Source organism: Salvelinus sp. IW2-2015, linkage group LG26 (genome assembly GCF_002910315.2).
Source record: "Salvelinus sp. IW2-2015 linkage group LG26, ASM291031v2, whole genome shotgun sequence".
In the NCBI taxonomy this organism is placed as follows: Eukaryota; Metazoa; Chordata; class Actinopteri; order Salmoniformes; family Salmonidae; genus Salvelinus; species Salvelinus sp. IW2-2015.
Window position 1 is genome coordinate 38364696 of NC_036866.1, and position 19780 is coordinate 38384475.

Consider the following 19780-nt stretch of genomic DNA (forward strand, 5'->3'; position numbering starts at 1 on the left):
ATCCACTGTGACGTCACAGCGCCCAAAGGAGGAAGTCGAGCAGACCGCCAAAACCAGAGGGAAAAATGTGTGAAACCGTGGAATTTTTTAACTACTGTACCACACTTGGCAGTGCTACTCTGTGCCGAGACCGAGGCTGAGACAGCATGCTGTGTGTTTAGGAGGCGTGTCATGCCATACCCTGGAGGGTATGCCCAACCCATGACCCGATGTAGAACCCATGACCCATGACCCCATGTTGAGCAATGTCATGTTTGAGCATCACAAGGTGCTATCCCATTCCCTTTGGCTATAGTTCTAAGAGTGACACCCACATTAATAGATACATCATTGTTCAATATACACAAATTCCAGATGAAATTACAAATAACTTTGGCTAAGAGAAGATCGCAATGTGAGTCAGGAGGGCTGGACGATGAGTGGAGGGGTGCAGGAAGGGAAGAAAAGGGAGAGAGGGGGTCAGGGAAAGAATGAAGGGGCTGTGGAGGACAGGGGTGTGTGTGTGTGTGTGTTTCCTGTGTCCTGGTGAGCTACTCTGAGAGAAAAGATGAATGGGAGAGAGGGAGAGGGGACACTTGCCAAGAAAAGCAGACAAAAACGAGGAAACAGTATTCTAGCCCCTCCGTCTCCCCCTTCCTCTCTTCCTGTCTCAGCCTGCTGTGTGCTAGAACAGAGAAAGACCTTCTGCGCATTGAGCTTCAATGGATGTTTCAGATTAACGGAGCTACAGTATGTTTTCTGTCAAACCACTTTCTATAGTGCTACCTTTCGCTAGCAATGCTTCCGGCTTCTTGGATGTTGAGAATCAAAACAGATGGCAGATGGTAGCACCGTAGATGTCAGCAAAGCAAAACCCCAGCGACAGAGAATCCCTCAGGTCTTACAGGAATCCCAACAAATCGAAACCTCCTAGAAACACAGTTTTCATTCTTCCTCTGTGCCAGCCTCTTGCCCATCATGGCTTGGCGTGACGTCTCACTAACTGGCTGCTGTGCCCGACTGGCTGCTTTCTGTGCCACACCAGGTGTATCTAAGGCTATACACAAATTCCTCTGGGCGGCGGCAGGCGGCGGTGACTTGGCCCCATCGCATGTCCTCTCTGAAAACCACCGGCTCTAGATACCACAGATGACAGTGGGGTGCCAAGGGGCGGTGTAGGCATCGGCAGCCAYGTTTTACTTCATATTTTGCCTGGCCATCTCCGTCCCAGCTCAGTGCCATCTCCCCAGCCGGCGCGCCAAACCAAATGTGTGTGCACTTTCATACTCCGTTTCGTACCACACTGATGACTGCTTTCAAATTGATCATTGAGGTGGCGGTAGCCATTAGGATTGAAGCATTAAGTGGCGGAGCTTGGAAAAGGTGGGGTATGTGTGAAATGACACAGCCAGTTATCACCAACTCCTGTTTTTCTGTTATAGCGAGACCATAGACAGAGCAGTGCTAAGTCYTCGTCAAGCATCTTCTTTCCAAAAATGCTGTTCTGGCAGACCAGTCTACTGTAGCAGCGTTGTGCTAAAGCTCCTCGGACTCGTGGCATACGTTGCATCACAAGGGCGTCCCTGCTCTGGTGTTTTCTGAATCCATGGCCTGTCTGCATCCAGGAATGTGAGGAACTGATCATGGAGCKGGCAGTCAACTCCCTTGCCTCAAACCTAACACCCCTGGGTCCCAACACACACACACAGAGGGCCTGTGCTGCTTAGGCCAGCTATTTGTTTTTCCTCGGCTACGGAGCAAGACTTCAGCAGAGATGCATTATTGGGCATGAGAGAGAGGGGGTAATCATCGCAAGTGAGGCGGGACACTGGCCATGCTTCCCTGGTGTCCCTTTTCACACTTCAACAGCTTTCTCCCCTCCTATCCTCCTCTCCCCACAGCGGGAAAGGCCTTGTGAAGCTCAGAGTCTGTCTCTTGCTCTGTCTGGCGTTAAGTTTAGCCAGAGAGGGCCAGCCAGAACAGAGGCCCATGCAGCTCAGGCAGCCTCGGCCCCACACCCTCATGCCCCTAGGTCTCCCCCCCCCAAGCCACAGCAGGGTGGACTGGCATTACAGGCCCCCATTCAGGACAGAGCAGGCAGCCCTCAGGTCACTCAGTCCGGCCTCACAGGAGGAATGCCCGCAACACACGATCCAGGAATGTTAGGATGCTACCGACAGACGAGGTTTTAAATGACAGCACTGTTAACCACCCCCACCCCGCACACCCGCCCTCCCTCACCAACCCCCATCCTGCAGACCCTTCCCCCACCCCCGCAGATAACCCAGCTAGCTCCGCCCGCTCCCCTTCTGACGAAAGCCAGGCACAGGAGCCAGCTGAGGCCCAGCCTGGATGTCTGTGTTTGGACTGAGCTGAGCGCCCCTCCACCACCACCCCGCCACAGTGCTGCTCTACCCCCAGAACCACACATAGGGCGGCCTGGCTCTGCTTCCCCAGTTTGCATGGATTAACAGCTCTTTTATATCAGGCGTGGGCTGCTGCCTGGGCTGTCGGAAACTAACCTGGATTGAAGGGGGAAATCACAGGATGACATTTCACTACCTTTGCATAGCAACTCCAAGCAGACGTGGCATGTGACCTTTTGGGATGAATTAGGTGGAACGTGAGCTACGTTTCGATTGACAGACCCAGTCAAAGGCTGTCTATCAATCGTAAATCAGTGGTTGAGGTATTTCTGTATGGGCTGGCGCAACAGTCCCTGGTTCGAATCCAGGCTGTATCACATCCGGCCATGATTGGGAGCCCCATAGGGAGGTGCACAATTGGCCCAATGAAAAATAAATTATAATTTGCAGGAGATGCTGATTGGCTGAATGGATCAAAGACTTAGTTGTGGTTCAACTTTGACTCATATATTTCAAATGAACTTTACTGTAAGTGCAGGTACTCAGATGTACCCAACTGAATAATGCTTCTGAGAAAGAGTCCGTGAATAGACGTCAACCTCTGCTCTTACTCTACTGATCAGGCTGAGAAAATATCCCCGAAAAGAAAAATATACATTTGAAAGAGCATTCTCCTACATCAGATTTGGATAGAAAGACAGGTCACTCACCACTTCAGTGTTGGTGATTTTGGCCAGCAGGTCTGTGAGACTGTCCCCCCACTGTGACTGGTCACCCGAGTCCAACTGAAGGCCACAGATAGCCGCTCCCACACTCCCTGTGGCGATCATGGACGGGGGGTACATTGCGAAGTTGAAGTCTGTTGGAGGACAAAAAAACACGCTGATGAGTCATATGCAAATACACACGCATGAAAAAGTTGTACTCTAAGGCTAAATGGCTGTAATGGAGGAAGCATTTGTCCATCTGCTCGAAAACAGTTCTATAGAGGTAAAACCGATTTCAAAAAGGTACCCAGCCCGAAAGCTTTATAACATGTCCATTTTAGAGGAACATATCCCCAGTTCAAACACCTTTACACTGATTCACACTTCCAGAGATACACACCACACACACACACTACAGGTGAGCCATCAAATGCCACTACATTTAATGAGTGAGAGGTGAATAGTTTTCTTCAAGGGACACAATAGGGGTACAGACAGTACGCTCCCCCTAGAGACAATCTGATTGGCTAATCTGGCGGTCATAAATAATCCTCTTTAGCTCTGGCTCCCACTAATGACCAGGGCCCTGTGTAATGAGGGTTGTAAAAGAGCTGAAAGGCAAAACCCCAAACCCCCCTGCTCCTCCACCCTTCTGCCCCAGTCACCTTCCCTGGTCTGGCACCTTTTCTTCCAGCTCCTGAGTAAACCGTGCGCTGGCTGAAAAAAGCCCCATAGCGCTTAGAAAGGGTGGAATAAAGATCCACAGTCCCTTTGCCAATGCTCACTGCTGTAGGTCCTTTTTCCACGTGTGGTCGTAGGCGTGCGTCTCAAAGACCAATAACCTTGATAGCTCCCCTCACTGTCATTCATAATGCAAATAAGACAGCTTCGTGAACGGGCCAGGAGACCAGGAAGGGGAAAAAAAAAAAAAATCCTTCTACTCCTACGCCCCTCCCCCCACCAAGTTTCAATTCCTTCTCTCTATCACTCCACTGTCTATCTCTCTTCTCCTGTATTTTTGTCCCTTCTTTCCAGAAACAAGCTGGTTGAGGTGACACACATGCCCAGCTCCTTGTTGCTACAACAGCCAGTGACCTGTATTATCGGAGCTCCTATTTATTTGCATATTGATTGAGTGCAGCCAGCGGCAGGCCTGAGAGGAAAGGCAGGAGAGTGTGTGGCTCCATTGTCTGAAATCATCACCTCATCTCACCCAATTGAGAGACCAGGCAACAGACCCTCTCCACTGATACCAATTCAATCCAATTCAATCCGAGGGCTGTACAAAGAGTAGTGGGTGGGGGGCTGGGGAGAGTAGGGACAAGTGGGAGAGTAGGGGACAAGGAGGGAGGAGCGGGTGTGAGGGGGGACAACGCTCTGCTGCACATTGGTCTCTAGTCCGTGTCCGGACCCTTTTGAGTCTTTGGTAGAAGAAAAATGTCACCCTCCCACCTTCCCCCACAGCTATTGCACTGTAGCCGGACCACCTATGGGCTTGAGGAGTGGACAGGGCCATAGAGAAACAGCCGGTACATTTACATATTGCCACGCTCCACAGCAGAAGCAAACTGTGCCTGTGGCTCTGAGTGTTTCCTTTTCTCGTTATTCTCTCTCCAAATCAAAGAGGTAAAAGTCCTTTGATAACGTGAGGAACCAGGCGCTTTCTCATGTTGTGGCTCAGTGTTGACAAATAAATGAACTTATTATACACCCCTGGGTTAGCTGCTGGGCCACTGCCACGGGCAGATTTATTAAAGACAACCTCCAGCCAACAGGAACGAGGGCAGAGAACCCAGAGCATTACATCACGACTTTAACAGCAGAGCTTTCTATAGTGAAAAAAAGGACAAAGGCATACATGGACCTATTGTAAGTCTATATGTGCGCACGCTCACGAACACACAAAATAAGCAAGGGGCCTAAGTGGAGCAGTGGGCAGCAAGCAGATTTTTGGCGCCCGGAGGACAAGACAGGTCTGTTGCAAAACAAGGGGCATTCGCGTGCAGCCGACAGAGCCTGTTACTCGGGGGCTTGTGGGTCAGTGGTGGCTGCTGTGTGTAGTGGGGGAAGAATGGCTGTATTTTAGGCTAGCCTCATTGATATTCATGTAGACGATAAACAGTGTATGTAGCTGTCTCTTATACACATCTAGATGTGTATAAGAGACAGGTCTATATGTGCGCACGCTCACGAACACACAAAATAAGCAAGGGGCCTAAGTGGAGCAGTGGGCAGCAAGCAGATTTTTGGCGCCCGGAGGACAAGACAGGTCTGTTGCAAAACAAGGGGCATTCGCGTGCAGCCGACAGAGCCTGTTACTCGGGGGCTTGTGGGTCAGTGGTGGCTGCTGTGTGTAGTGGGGGAAGAATGGCTGTATTTTAGGCTAGCCTCATTGATATTCATGTAGACGATAAACAGTGTATGTAGCCTGAGTGGGGACGCCTGCGACGGAAAGCTCCCTGCGAGCAGCGGCTGGCTGGCCCGGCCTTCAGGCCTCTCACCCCCGTTCAATGGTTCATTCTCCTCCCCCTCCCCCACAGCATCCATCCCCAGGCCTCCTCTCCGTTCCACTCTGCTTACCCAGCCTGCCTGCCTGGCCTGCCATGCTCACCAGGGCCAACTCCTGGGTGGGTGAGATGCACTGTACACACATTTAAACTTGAGTAACAGCCAAAAAGTTAAAAAAAATATTGTCTAGTGCAACAAATCAAAAGCCTGTGTTCTATACAGATGTGTATTATTAAAGTGTATTACTATTTTCCTTACTAGGTACATTTTGAGGAGCTGGGCCCTATTGATTCATTAAGGTCATAGACAAACATCATTTTGGGGCCTGGATTTACGCTGTTTCTCACCACTAATGGAGAGGGCCAGGTAGGCAACACAACATTCACAGACATTTAGTTAGACTGTAAACGAGCATGGGTTAGAGAGATGAGGCACTACAAGCTTCACAACTGTGAACTTTGGCTTGTATTGCAGTATGCTTACTACTGCAGCATGGAAAGAGAAAGTTCCTTTCCTAGGAAATATTCATCTGCCACTCTTTATCTTAGCAGGTTTCCTAACGTTGCCTATTCCATAATAGCAGATCTACTCCAACTGAAAAAAAGAAACCCTGAAAAACGAAAGGAGTTTTGGGTCACCACAGCAGAGCCCCAAAGGCACAGTGATTTGCCAGAAACAAAAACAGGAATCCTCCTTAACGGTTGGATCCTGTAACAACTTGCTTCAGTGTTGCACCACCGCGACCCAGAGACTTGAGCAACAGCACTCTGGCTTAGCGTGGGAGGACGCAGACCCCTCCGAACTGGAAGAATATGAATTGGCAGCTTTTGTTTGGAGCCCAGTTAGAATCCCTCATCCCTGGCTTTCTGTTGTTGTGTTTTGTTTCTAGACAGGATTCAACCGATAAGATTGGATAAACAGCTGACCCGAGGCATCTTTACCCAGAAACCCCAGCTGTGCTCAGGGAGACTTCTCATGTCATGAGAACAACATTCAGGTCAAACTCAAAACCCACCAGCCACTAACATTTACTTTACTTCCAAACCTCAGATGTTATTCCTCGTGGATAATGTCCGTCCCCTTAGAAAATCCCTCCTAACATACAGTTGAAGTCAGAAGTTTACATACACCTTAGCCAAATACATTTAAACTCAGTTTTCACAATTCCTGACATTTAATCCTAGTAACAATTCCCCTCTTAGTTCAGTTAGGATCACCACTTTATTTTAAGAATGTGAAATGTCAGAATAGTAGTAGAGAGAATGATTTATTTCAGCTTTTATTTCTTTCATCACATTCCCATTGGGTCAGACGTTTACATACACTTAATTAGTATTTGGTAGCATTGCCTTTAAATTGTTTAACTTGGGTCAAATGTTTCGGGTAGCCTTCCACAAGCTTCCCACAATAAGTTGGGTGAATTTTGGCCCATTCCTCCTGACAGAGCTGGTGTAACTGAGTCAGGTTTGTAGGCATCCTTGCTCGCACACGCTTTTTCAGTTCTGCCCACAAATTTTCTATAGGATTGAGGTCATGGCTTTGTGATGGCCACTCCAATACCTTGACTTTGTTGTCCTTAAGCCATTTTTGGAAGTATGCTTGGGGTCATTGTCCATTTGGAAGACCCATTTGCGACCAAGCTTCAACTTCCTGACTGATGTCTTGAGATGTTGCTTCAATATATCCACATAATTTTCCTCCCTCGTGATGCCATCTATTTTGTGAAGTGCACCAGTCCCTCCTGCAGCAAAGCACCCCCACAACATGATGCTGCCACCCCCGTGCTTCACAGATGGGATGGTGTTCTTCGGCTTGCAAGCCTCCCCTTATTCCTCCAAACATAACGGTGGTTATTATGGCCAAAAAGTTATATTTTTGTTTCATCAGACTAGAGGATATTTCTCCAAAAAGTACGATCTTTGTCCCCATGTGCAGTTTCAAATTGTAGTCTGGCTTTTTTATGGTGGTTTTGGAGCAAGATCCGGCCCTACATCCTTGCTGAGCGGCCTTTCAGGTTATGTCGATATAGGACTCGTTTTTACTGTGGATATAGATACGTTTGTACCTGTTTCCTCCAGCATCTTCACAAAGTCCTTTGCTGCTGTTCTGGGATTGATTTACACTTTTCACACCAAAGTACATTCATCTCTAGGAGACAGAACGTGTCTCCTTCCTAAACACCTTCCATGGTGTTTATACTTGCGTACTATTGTTTGTACAGATGAACCGTGGTACCTTCAGGTGTTTGGAAATTGCTCCCAAGGATGAAACAGACTTCTGAAGGTCTACAATTTTTTTCCTGATTTCTTGGCTGATTTCTTTTGATTTTCCCATGTTGTCAAGCAAAGAGGCGCTGAGTTTGAAGGTAGGCCAATTGACTCAAATTATGTCAATTAGCCTATCAGAAGCTTCTAAAGTCATGGCATCATTTTCTGGAATTTTCCAAGCTGTTTAAAGGCACAGTAAACTTAGTGTATGTAAACTTCTGACCCACTGGAATTGTGATATAGTGAATTATAAGTGAAATAATATGTCTGTAAACAATTGTTGAAAAAATTACTTGTGTCATGCACAAAGTAGATGTCCTAACCGACTTGCCAAAACTATAGTTTGTTAACAAGAAATGTGTGGAGTGGTTGAAAAATGAGTTTTAATGACTCCAACCTAAGTGTATGTAAACCTCCGACTTCAACTGTACAAGTAGGCAGGGGCTCAAATCAGAGACTTGCTAGAACAAGTGCAACGTCTACAAATGAATTCCTTGGCCTTATGGTGGATGTATGGGCGAACTGCTCCCAGTCTTTCAGATGAGGTGTTGATTACCACAGTGAAGTGAGGCTAGCTCAGGACATACCATTCTATGACACACGGTGTATCACATTCCTGTGTGCATACTGTGAGAAAGCTTCCTCCAGCCTCAAGGATGGATGCTGAAGACATCAATGGAGTTGGAGCGGACGGAGACAGAGAGGATCGTTGGTAGGAGAATTTATTGGATGCTCTGACTAATCAAATCGGAAGATTTTTCAGTTAACAAACACTGGTAATAAAGATGAAGGACCTCTGCCATGCAGTCCAGTAGATTCTGAATCATATCTCACTAGAGACGCTAAGGGAGTCTCCAACTCTCCTTCCAACAGGCATTCAGGAAGAAAATGAGAGGGCAGATTTGAGGGCTGACGACTGACTCTCCCTACCTACAGCGGAAACCTATTTACACGGTATTCTACACTCTAATCAAGTGCTTGGGGAGCCCAAGAGTGTCCAAACAGGCTAACTGACAACCTGATGGGGTCTAACGGATCCATTGTGTTACTCCATCTTGCCTAATAACCCGGGTGGACTTCAGGGGTTCGTGACCCACTAGTTTAGGTCACGGTCACACTAACTGCTGTCGAAGCCACATCTCCTTGCATGTTGCAGCAGGTCTCCTCGACCATGTTTGACCACACGGCGCGATCTTTCTCAGGATGACTCCAATAAAGTAGGATAGATCTGATTATCATCAGACATGTTCAGGCCTATCTGTTTCAGGCCAACCCCGTCTTTATATCTATTGAAAGAGAATGGGACAAGAGACCAGGGGGAGGGGGGGGGGCAAGGAGTGCTTGGTGTCTCTGTGGAAGAAGGAGGCCATAATCTCCCTTAATGAGCTTGTTTCTCCACCATTATCCTGTAGGCTGCCCTGGGGAGAAGCTGGTGTTTCCTATGGAGTGCCCCTGCTGTGCTGACCCTTACATGCTTCTGCATATGAAATGTAGGGCCGGATCTTTGTCTCCTTTCTCCTGGGCTCTAGCAGAGCCCTAGACTATTTGCATAGTGCTGAATGGACCCTCCCGCGTTATTAATTAATACTGAAACGGCCTGCGCCGCCTGGCCCGCCGTCGCCACCTGACCAGATCCCCACCGAGTGCCTCGAACGGAACTTTCCCATCAAAAGAGAGGAACCATTAAAATGAGAGGCTTTTTTGTCTCTCCACCTCTCCTCTCTCTTGCTCCCTTGAAAACAGAAGGCTTGGTTTATGCAAGTTTCCCAACAAGAGGGGGTGGAGGTGGGGGTGAGTTCAATCTCTTCTATAAATGAAATACTGAGGCCCCAGGTGATCCTTTGTCAACTCTCTTGCAAATAGCAAAGCCTTAGAAACCTCCTCTTCCAGCGTCACCTTCTCAGCATGTTTGGAGGGGGATTCTCAGGGAGGATTCTCACAAGATAGTTGAGTTGATTTATGGCTGGGAACGTTGCACAAAATGGGTTTTGAATTCCCAGAGATCTTCAGATGCAACAAATTGTTCAACTCACTCTTTGCCTGGATACCGATCTGAGTTCTGAGGAGAGTATTCAGACAAAATGGCCTGCTGCTAATCTCAGTTATCTGCAGCAAGGCTCCCTTCTACAAGACGTCGGGAAGACATCTTCCTCCACGAGACTCGTAAATGTATATCCACGGCCTCATTGAAGCAATTAAGGACAAAGTGCACTGGGAGCCTTGCACAATGTTGCTTTGGGAATAGGTCCGATCACTGACACAGTCGTTCCTCACAGTAATCTCTCCATTGGCACAGAAGAGAAAGAAGGAGAAAATGAGAAAGAGAGAGAGGAGAGTAGGAAGAGAGAAGAGAGAAGAGAGAGAGAGAGAGAGAGAGGAGAGAGAGAGAGAGAGAGAGAGAGAGAGAGAGAGAGAGAGAGAGAGAAGAGAGAGAGAGAGAAAGAGAGAGAGAATGGAGAACAAGAGAGAGGCAGAAGAGAGAGTGAAGTAAGAGCGATAAAGACGAGAGAAACATGAGAGAGATGGAAAATTCCATGTCTTCAATGGGACTCTGGCCAGTTCCCATGGAGACCATCAATGTGCTCTGTCTTTCACAACATACAATATCAATTGCACAATCAGAAAAGGGATTCCACATCAAAAGTGGCAATGTTTAGAGACCTGTCACCCTAGCTCCCTTCCATCCATCCATACACACACTCCTCTACCACCACATGGATCTCACCCATAAAGGAGTGTAGGGAGCATTCCTGTGGGGCCAGAGGTGGGACACTGGGGTGGAGTCCAGGGAGGGAGAGGGAAGCCTTGATGCAGCTCTGGATCCCATTACCCCCCATACTGATGGGGTGTGTGCTGGGAGAACCTGCCCCACAAACACTCCCTGAACATGGGAAAGTCATCATGCCCCCAAGCAGTAGGGAGGCGTGAGAAGATGGGGAGACGAAGAGAGAGATGACGACATGACGTGCCTCACTATTCGGCACTGCAGGAACAATATACTCCTCCTCTTTCTCTTTTTTTGCTCTCGCTCTCCTCCTCCTCTCCAGTTCTTCAGATCATATCTCCTGTCACTCCCACGGCTCGATGTTTGATCTTAAAGAAACAATCCAACCTGGAGAGCAGAGGAGACAATGTCCAGTCCCCACCCCCGTCAGATCGTCCCTCGGTCGCGGAGCACACGGGAACACGCAAATGTCCCTTAAACCAGGCCCCTGCCCTTTGAAGTGTCACTCCATGCTCTATTAGCCACTGACATGCCTCGAGAACATGACCGTACCAGACGCCACAGCCGGGAGAGAGAAACACGATGGACGCGGACATGAGACTCTCACAGATACACGTCCTCCATGACACATGCTTTTCTAGACCCCACATATTTTCACAAGGAGGTAATACATCTCACTTGAGTTATAAGGCGTCACGACACTGCATGACGGGCCCACAAAGCAACCTGAATGGGGATCCTCCGGTCATTGTTGATCAGAATGGGATTTAGATTTTGCATCGAGAGAAGGGGAGACGAGGATATTTTGCAACAGCCGCAACTATGTTGACGCAAGACATCAGCACCTAATTGACTTGGCAGCACATCCATTATCACTCTGACTTGCAAAACGTGGCTCAGGAGCCCAAAAAATAAACGCAAGCCAAAAGTGATATCAGATGGCAACCCACATCCCCATTGGCTCATCTTTTGAGAAAGTAAATGTTCCTAATCAAATGTTATCATTGTCCCCCAGAGAGACTTTAGTAACAATACAGAACGCAACATTGTTTCCTGTCGTACCTGTAGCACAGAGGGCAATGAAGGTCTGCACGTGTTTGCGTATCAGCACTAACTTCTCCTCGGGCAAAGGCAGCTTCCTCACAATGTGCTCTATGAAGTCATTTGGAGTGACAGCCGCCAGGTTCCACTTCAACTTCCCCAGCACCACCAGCTCCCACTCCTAAAACAGAAAGTGAGGGAGAGGAGAGACTGTGTTAGGATGAGAGAGGCTATTAGGCTAAACATTCTGTATATACACGGCACCACCCTAGRTGACACCGAGCCAGGCCCGAGGAGGCTGTACTGTATGTGGCAGGCTTTTCTCTTTGCCTGTGTGAGCCCCTAGCCTTGCCCTACCCTGGCCTACCCAGCATAGAAGGTGGAGTGGTTGAGAAGAGAAAGATCGTTATTATATTACTCTCCCTGGCTAGGAAAAAGAGCAAAGCAGGCTGGCTGAGGCAACAGCAGCTCTGACACCCGAACGACCCGAACGCAGGTGACCTCACGACATTCGTCTAGTAGTTTGGCATCCGGGACTTTCCTCAGGAGAGACCTGTGAGGTCTGGAGATTGGATGGGGGTGGGGGGGGACTCTGAGACTAGCTCTTACTAACATGTTCAAGCCAACAGAGGCAATGAATGGGTTCCTAGCTATATGGCCTTTTGGTCAACTGTCTATGCAGAATGAATGACACAGTACAATTTTACATGTACAAATGCATGACAAAATGCACAGCAAATAGGTTAGCACAGGATAGCATGGTTTTACCTTCGTCATTAGCTGTTGGAAGCCATTCCATTTTGCCACAGTTATGGCCGCTTTGCTACTTGGGCACCTAACAACTCATTACACCCATCTAAATGAACATGACACTGGCTCTGTATTCGATAATGTTCAACAGACGCCAAACAGAGCTAATTTACAACGATGTGTAGCTCACCAGGTACCCAGACAAAACAACTCTATACCTAATGTTTGACATTAACAGCATAAAAGGAGATGCTTCAAATAAAAAAATGCAACAATTACATAACTATAAGCGACAGATTTACCAGACCTAATTAACTTTAACTTTCAACTGTGAGCTGTAGCCTCAACGCCCTTTCCCAATGTCTACCAGTAATAGCCAATGACATTTTGGCCGAGCTTAATTTACATGGTTTAAATTTCTGGGGGGGGGGGGGGGGTGAGAGGTTAGTTTGATTGTACGGTTCCCTCGCTGTCTTAGAGAAGAAAGGGTGAGTAACGGAAGAAGCTGGTGACTAATTTGGGAGGAATTTTGTGGTTTGCGACTGTCCTTGTGCCTGGGACCTGGGATGCTAGTGATTTTCCCCTTCAGAGAGCCACATGGTTCTTAGTCATGAGATGACGCCGGTCCAATGTGGCAGCCATTAACTGCTCTCAGAGCTCCATGACACGGTAACTCTGGACCGATGACTACATTTCATTCCCAATCTCAGGTGAACTGTATCTCTCCTCTCTTCTGAAAGGGGACCACACACTGGATGGCGCAAGCGGCACTTAACGTCCAGATGATACTTCCCTATGATATCCCCACTTCAGTTTCACAAGGTGTTGCATTTCCCTATCAACTTACATAGAACGGTTGCAAACTGCTAAGGTTCAGTGTGTCACTTTTTAACAATACCACAGATACCGCTGTGAAAGAAACCATTGACAAATTTGATTCTGCGGTTAGAATTCAAGGACTCAATTAGGAATTGTATAGATAGATGGCCCTGACTACGACCTAACTCTTGTCCGCACTCCGCAGTGTTTTCCAGACAGAGAGAGAGAGAGACAGAGACAGAGAGAAACGGAGAGAGAGACAGACAGAGAGASAGGGAGACAGAGAGAGAGAGGYAGAGAGGGAGAGAGACAGAGAGAGAAGGAGACAGAGAGAGAGAGAGCGAGAGAGAACTTTGCAACACACCCTCCATGCAGTGCTTCCGGGTCACACCTTCTGGGTGACATTGTGGTTTCTTTTACAAGAAATTGTTACCAAAGATGGGGCCAAAAAACGATCACATGGGCTGAGCAGCTGATCTCCTGTTTCCTGTGCCTATTTGTGAGCCAAAAGACTGCCTTATAGAGAAGCTGGCTGTGAACACACCCAAGCAGCCCACATGAAACCATCTCAAGGACATGGTGCACCACTTCTCCTCTCACCCAGGCCTAAACAACATGAGTATGGGTGGATACAGCCCAGCCCGGTTCCCAGCTAAAGGTAGTTCTTCACCTCATGTTGATCCTGCTTCTGTCAGCATGTAATATAATGACAACTAATGATAGATAGTTGCTGAGGTTGTCTCGCCTAGCCAATAAACTGGTCCAGGGCCTGTCATCACAGGGAATGGCTGGCATCTCCAGCCCATACCTACTTAGTAACAAAGCGTTGGGATCAGCAGCACCCCATCTTAAATTAACACTGCCGCTGGCTGCAGGAATCAACTGAGGAGCCGGGCCAGGCCCAGGCAGGCCCTGAGCTCTCAGCCTCCACGGCTGAATCATATGTGACTTATTTCACATCATGAGTGGGATTCACTGTTGTTTATTAAATAATGTTTATAAAACGTRGCAGAGGAAATACTTTTCTGATGTGAAAAACAGACTATTTAAATGTTTGGGGGTGAACTATCTAACAACTGGTACGTCTGGTCCACCATGACCCTATGACCTTGCCAAGGGCTCTAACTTTGGGGTACCAAGGACTGCAGAAAGAACCCTAACCAAAACAAGCAGGATGTGATCACACCAGGTCAAGTGAAACCTTGCTGTGAGCACCTACAGCCAAGTCATCCAATGAACAAATCTCATGCCGAATTGTAATGTAAAAAGTATTGCATGCATGTAATAAACATCTTTATTCTACCACATTGGAAAAGGTGCTTTTTGAAGCAGGATCTACAAAAAACAGTAACAGTGTCCATTCTGTGAGGACATCTAGGTCAAACCTTGAGCGAGGCAAACTTTTGAGGTTAAAGACAAAACTGTGTTTGCCAGGACAATCAAAATGTGAGACTTCCTCTCTGTAGACTACAGCCTCTGAAGATCACTCACTCGATCCAAAACTTGGCTTCAATTCAACACTGACCTCTACCTACTGCAAATACTTGCCACTAGATGGCGATGGAGACCACTGTACAAAAACCTACTGTACAGTTCAATATTACAGAGCTCTTGGGGGACAAACACTCTCGGTCCTACAGTGATGGGGCCAAAAATGGTCAGATAAACAATTGATTTACATGGAATCTAGGTTTGCTGATAAATCTAGGATTGCTGATGATCTCCATGAATCTCCATGCATGTAAATAGGGCCAACATAGTTTTTTACAAGAAAATAATATGAATAAATATAAAAAATATATATGTAGGTGGCTTTTGAGATATGGCTCGTAGCATAAGCATTGATTACATTAACAATTAGCTATGAGTTTCATATAAATGTTGACAATGTCATAATAACAATCTGAAATTGAATAATTTTTGTTGGCAGAAACCAACTGCTTACCAGCAACTCCTGTGGTCTGATGGAGTTATCAGTGTAGATGCAGAGTTTCTCTGCAGTTAATGGACGAGTTTCTTTCAGTTTGGATGCAAGGAACATGCAAACTGCTCCAAGAAGTTGCAGATTACACTTTCTGGTTGGAACCGCGGCTAAAAATCTGTCCAAGTAGTTCATTGCCAAGGGAAAAACCTCTTCCTCGCACTTCTGTTCTTCACAAACCTAGAGAGAGAGGCGACTCGTGACAATGTGCAGCATTTGGCATCATCAAATTCCAGTTATTTCAATTACAATTTCAATTGTTCAATTCATGTGAAACATAAAAATCATAACGAAATTATGGAAATAATGTAATAGCCAGATATGCATATCTATTATTTGAAACGCGTTGGGACCTGGCCAAGAATTGAGCCCAGCCCAGAGTTGTTTGTTGCGACATCATCAATACATTCTAAATTGATTATTTTCTATGTTTTAAAAAGGTCTCCGGCACAGGCTGTCAATGCACTCGCCTTCCTTCAGTTCATTCAGTAAGAAATGAATTCAAGTCACAATCACTCCAGCCAAAAAACACCCAAGCACCACAGTAGCCTATACGGAAACTCTTTTTTTTCTCCTTCGTCATATTTTCATAAAATATTTAAAAATATTAATAAATTGTCTACATCTATCCTTTTTACATCATAATGAACACCAATGTCTTTCACATCAGACCCGACAATTGATAAACATGTCATTTGAAGTTCAATGCGAAATAATTGTCAAATTTAAAACGAAGTAGCATGCGGTTGCTCTCGAGTGCGTCACCGCCAGGTCGAAATATTTTTTCCTAAATTAATATAAAATCTTTAATGAATCCTAGTCAAATACCTCTTAGATGAAAATAAAGCTCAGACGGTTGGGTTTCTTTTCAGACCATTCCAAACTGATTATGTCAAACAAAGTGTAAAAAATCTAACTTAATTCCTGGGTGACGGACTTCAATGCGGAGACCAGAGGAACAGATAGGCCCGCGCCCATTCCGCGACACGACATTTAAAAAATAAATAGAAAATGTTTGCTAAATATTTCGGATTATTTTCAATTATGACTATGTAGTTTAGACACTGCTCTTTCACTTCGGACACGTTTCAACTGCTGTTATAGCGTTTATGACACTGTAAAATCGTCATTAAAACTGCAACAGTTCCAATAAAAACCAACATGGCGTTAGAATATAGGCTAGAATAGGGCAAGGATTAACTGCATACGTGTGCATGGAAATATTTTGGCAATCTAAAACATAACAAAATAATCCAGGGCACCTTTCCTAGATCAGACATATGCAAAGAACAATATTATCTGGTGATATACACCACTGTAACCACATGTCTATGTATCTCTATCAAAATCGTCAGTGACTTGGTTCAAATATGCTAGATAATAAAATCATATAAATACGAGTAGTTGATTATATGCTATCAGGATTGTCTATTTGGCAATGTGATATGCAACACTCTTTCTCACACCATGCAAACCTGACAAAATGACAGTGAAAAGTCCGATGTTAGTGTTTTGAGATGAGTCGTAGGCACGGAAATAGCCTACAGAGTTGAAGTGTTTCGGTACAAACCTCCAGCATCCAAGTCGCAACCATCCTCCGCATAAATGGCTGAATATCTTTCTGAACGCACTTGAAATAAGAACATTGTGGAATAAATCGTTCTTCAATGGTCAACAGCCTTTGTAATACCCTGTCATCACACAGAAGATTCGGATCAGGACTAGCTCTTACGATGGTGTCCACTTCGAGGCAAAGCAGCTCCATGGTCGTTTTAGTTTTTAAAAAGTTGGGTTATTCTTGTGAAAATACTATAGCAATATTGCTAGATACAAATAAACTGGAAAGAAAGTATTTTGGAGGCATAAAGTGAGACTGCAGGGCTCCCAAGAGTTGTCCTGCCTCTCCTTGCGAACTTTTTCCTCTCCCCCACAGTTCACTTCTACTTTCTTCTGGCTGGATACGTTTGAAGCCTGCCTTTACTGACCATGACGCAAGCCGCAAATCTCATTATGTAGAGCAGTTGCCCAGACGCAACATGCTCTCATCAAACATTTGTTACTCTTTTCTCTAGGCTACACTTTTACTTTACAACTATATACTTTATATTTATTTATTTTATCATGATAAAAATCTATATGACCACAATCAAAACCCCACCCCCACACATGCGTCAAATTTACAAATAGAGACAATTCACATGGATAAAAGTCTATATTTATATCAATTGATTAATTATACAATGTTCATGTATGCATACATAAGTCCAGCAAGTGCTTGAGTTAAAACTCGTCAAGGGAACAGTTTCTCTGCCTTCATAGGGGATGAAGCATGTAGGCTATGCATGCAGGAATATATAGTAATAGTTCCAATTGTACAACTTTATAAACATGCATTAGGATAATCTTATTTCTCCATTTCAGTTTATTAAAAGCAAAACTAATCCTTGTTCATTTGCTTTCTCTTTTATCTGATGAACTTAATGAACTTATAGTCGCCCCCTCCCCTCCCTCCCTCGCCGGCATACACACGCCCGCGCAGACTCGCCGACATTCACACGCCCGCGCACACACACACACACACACGCACACACACACACAGGTATACCATATACAGTATATTTTATATAGCAGCAGAAGTCGTACGCATGTGGTTGAATGAGATAGCGTTCTAGGAAATGCATTGCAGCATAGAAACGTTGTTGCGACAAACTTATTTTATAGATAACACCACGATGACAGCCTATGCCCTGTATTGGACAACTGTATGTATTAATATATACATATAATACCTATTTTTGAGGTTGTGATCATAACACTCATATGCAGAAAGAGATACATATAGGACCCATGTCAGAATTAATTATAGGCAACCATAATCTTGCCTTGATAGAGATCAGTTAAATAGGTCTATGTAATCTTGGAGGAGCACTAAGCAGATCTGATATAGTTTGTCAAAAAAAGCTTAAGCTTGCCTCTAATAATAAACTACCCCCAAAGATGGGTCAACTAGACTATCCTGCATTGATTGTGTTTCAAATGCATAGGGGGCAGTCTCCCGGTGCGATCAAAGTTGTAAAATTCCATTCGAGTGGGTCTCTCTATCATTCTGAATGGCAACACTTTTGTTCTTCTACTTGTAAGAGAACTAGGAAATGATTCTTTAGAGCATTTTTTGTCTCGAGATTGTTTCCTCCCCTTGTCACAATTTGCATATAGCCAATAGGTATTCTGCGTGCGACCGAGGCTTGCCGATTGTTACTGGGCAGACTTTTATTGCATAGGCTACCTTCGGAGCACCAGGGCTGTCCAACTCGTGCAATAACCATTTATCAATTCACACGATTAGCGGATGTTATTGTACCCCTAGGATAGAGTGACATCGTAAAATGATATCCAACTATCAAGCAACAAAACATTGGAAAGCAACACGTTACATATGGATGAAACCACCACCTCACACGCGTTTTAAAGTTGAAACTAAAAAACAATTTGACTTGGAAAAGTATAAAGCAGTTCTATAAGCTACTACAATATTGATCAAAATTGCTATAACTTGTTTATTACGCAAAAATTAGAGAAATATAGCATCGGCTGCAAGTAGGCAACTGTTTCTTAATTAGTTCCGTGATAAAATGTTACTTCACAGCAAAGGAGACCTACGCTTATAGGATAAAGACATGGATAAAGGATTAAAAGCTATACCAAACCACACACACGGAGAGAGGATAGGAGGGACCTCTAGAGAGCCAGCTCCTGTAGAATATACACACCAGTAAAAGGACATTCTTCGTGCAACGATGGCCTGCCGCAATTTTTTTAAACGTGCTCTTATCTCATTACGTCCCAAAAACAAGGGCAAGAGCGAAATAAGAAAGGTTCATTGTCATCTCCCGACGTCTTGTGGGCGAGGGGTGATGCGTCTGAAGTGGCAAGGTGAATACCATATACCCTCCATGTTAGGGAGACGAATCGATGCTGCAGACAGATGCACCTGCTTCAAACTTGTTCATGCTATGTGGGGATGGTTACACGTTACAAACTTGTTCATGCTATGTGGGGATGGTTACACGTTACAACCGGTTACAAAGTTGCATTAGTCTGGACCTTGTGTCATTTGAATGATCTTACGATATTTGCAGTTGCCACAAAAAGCTTGGGAACAGACATGATCAAGATAAGGACAAAGCGCAACGAACAACACGTAACTCTATTATTGGTTGTCATGCAATACATCTTCAAAACACCCAGCTGTTTCTTAATTGGTTCCATGACAACCTTTTATGTTGTTATGACCATCAACAACAAGAAAAACTAGCCTACATGAATGAGGCACTGAGTGATTAAAATCTTCCCTTTCTTTTGGAATGTTTTGGACTACAAAAATGACAACGTTTGAGTAGGCATCAAAGACAATACGGGACGTTTTTCAATGAAGAATAGTTTAGGCTTTAGCCTACCAGCCAACACATCCAGCAAGTTGCTCGTTGTGTGGAAGCAGTGTATATAGGGGGTTCCCCCCTGCTCCTCCAGTCCCTGACGCATCTCAACGAATCACTATGGTAAATGAATCTCCCCTCAGAGAAACAGAATAAGCAATCAAAATTCTACATCGTGCAAACCCATCCGCGCCATAATGA

At 45.5% G+C, this 19780-nt stretch overlaps 1 protein-coding gene across 2 annotated transcripts in view; it reads right to left on the minus strand.

Annotated features, from left to right (window-relative positions):
* The window catches only part of ccnd2a (cyclin D2, a), a 209481-nt gene that overhangs the window by 3620 nt on the left and 186081 nt on the right, over positions 1–19780 (minus strand). The window contains exons 1-4 of one of the 2 annotated variants that reach the window (XM_023972196.2): positions 16714–17130; positions 15108–15323; positions 11615–11774; positions 3056–3204 (exon numbers count right to left, since the gene is read on the minus strand). In XM_023972196.2, the coding sequence (XP_023827964.1) occupies positions 3056–3204; positions 11615–11774; positions 15108–15323; positions 16714–16908 (720 nt within the window). In that variant the 5' untranslated portion in view covers positions 16909–17130. Of the gene's footprint in view, positions 1–3055; positions 3205–11614; positions 11775–15107; positions 15324–16713; positions 17131–19780 lie in introns of those variants that run through there. The other variant, XM_070435262.1, reaches the window with a different exon arrangement.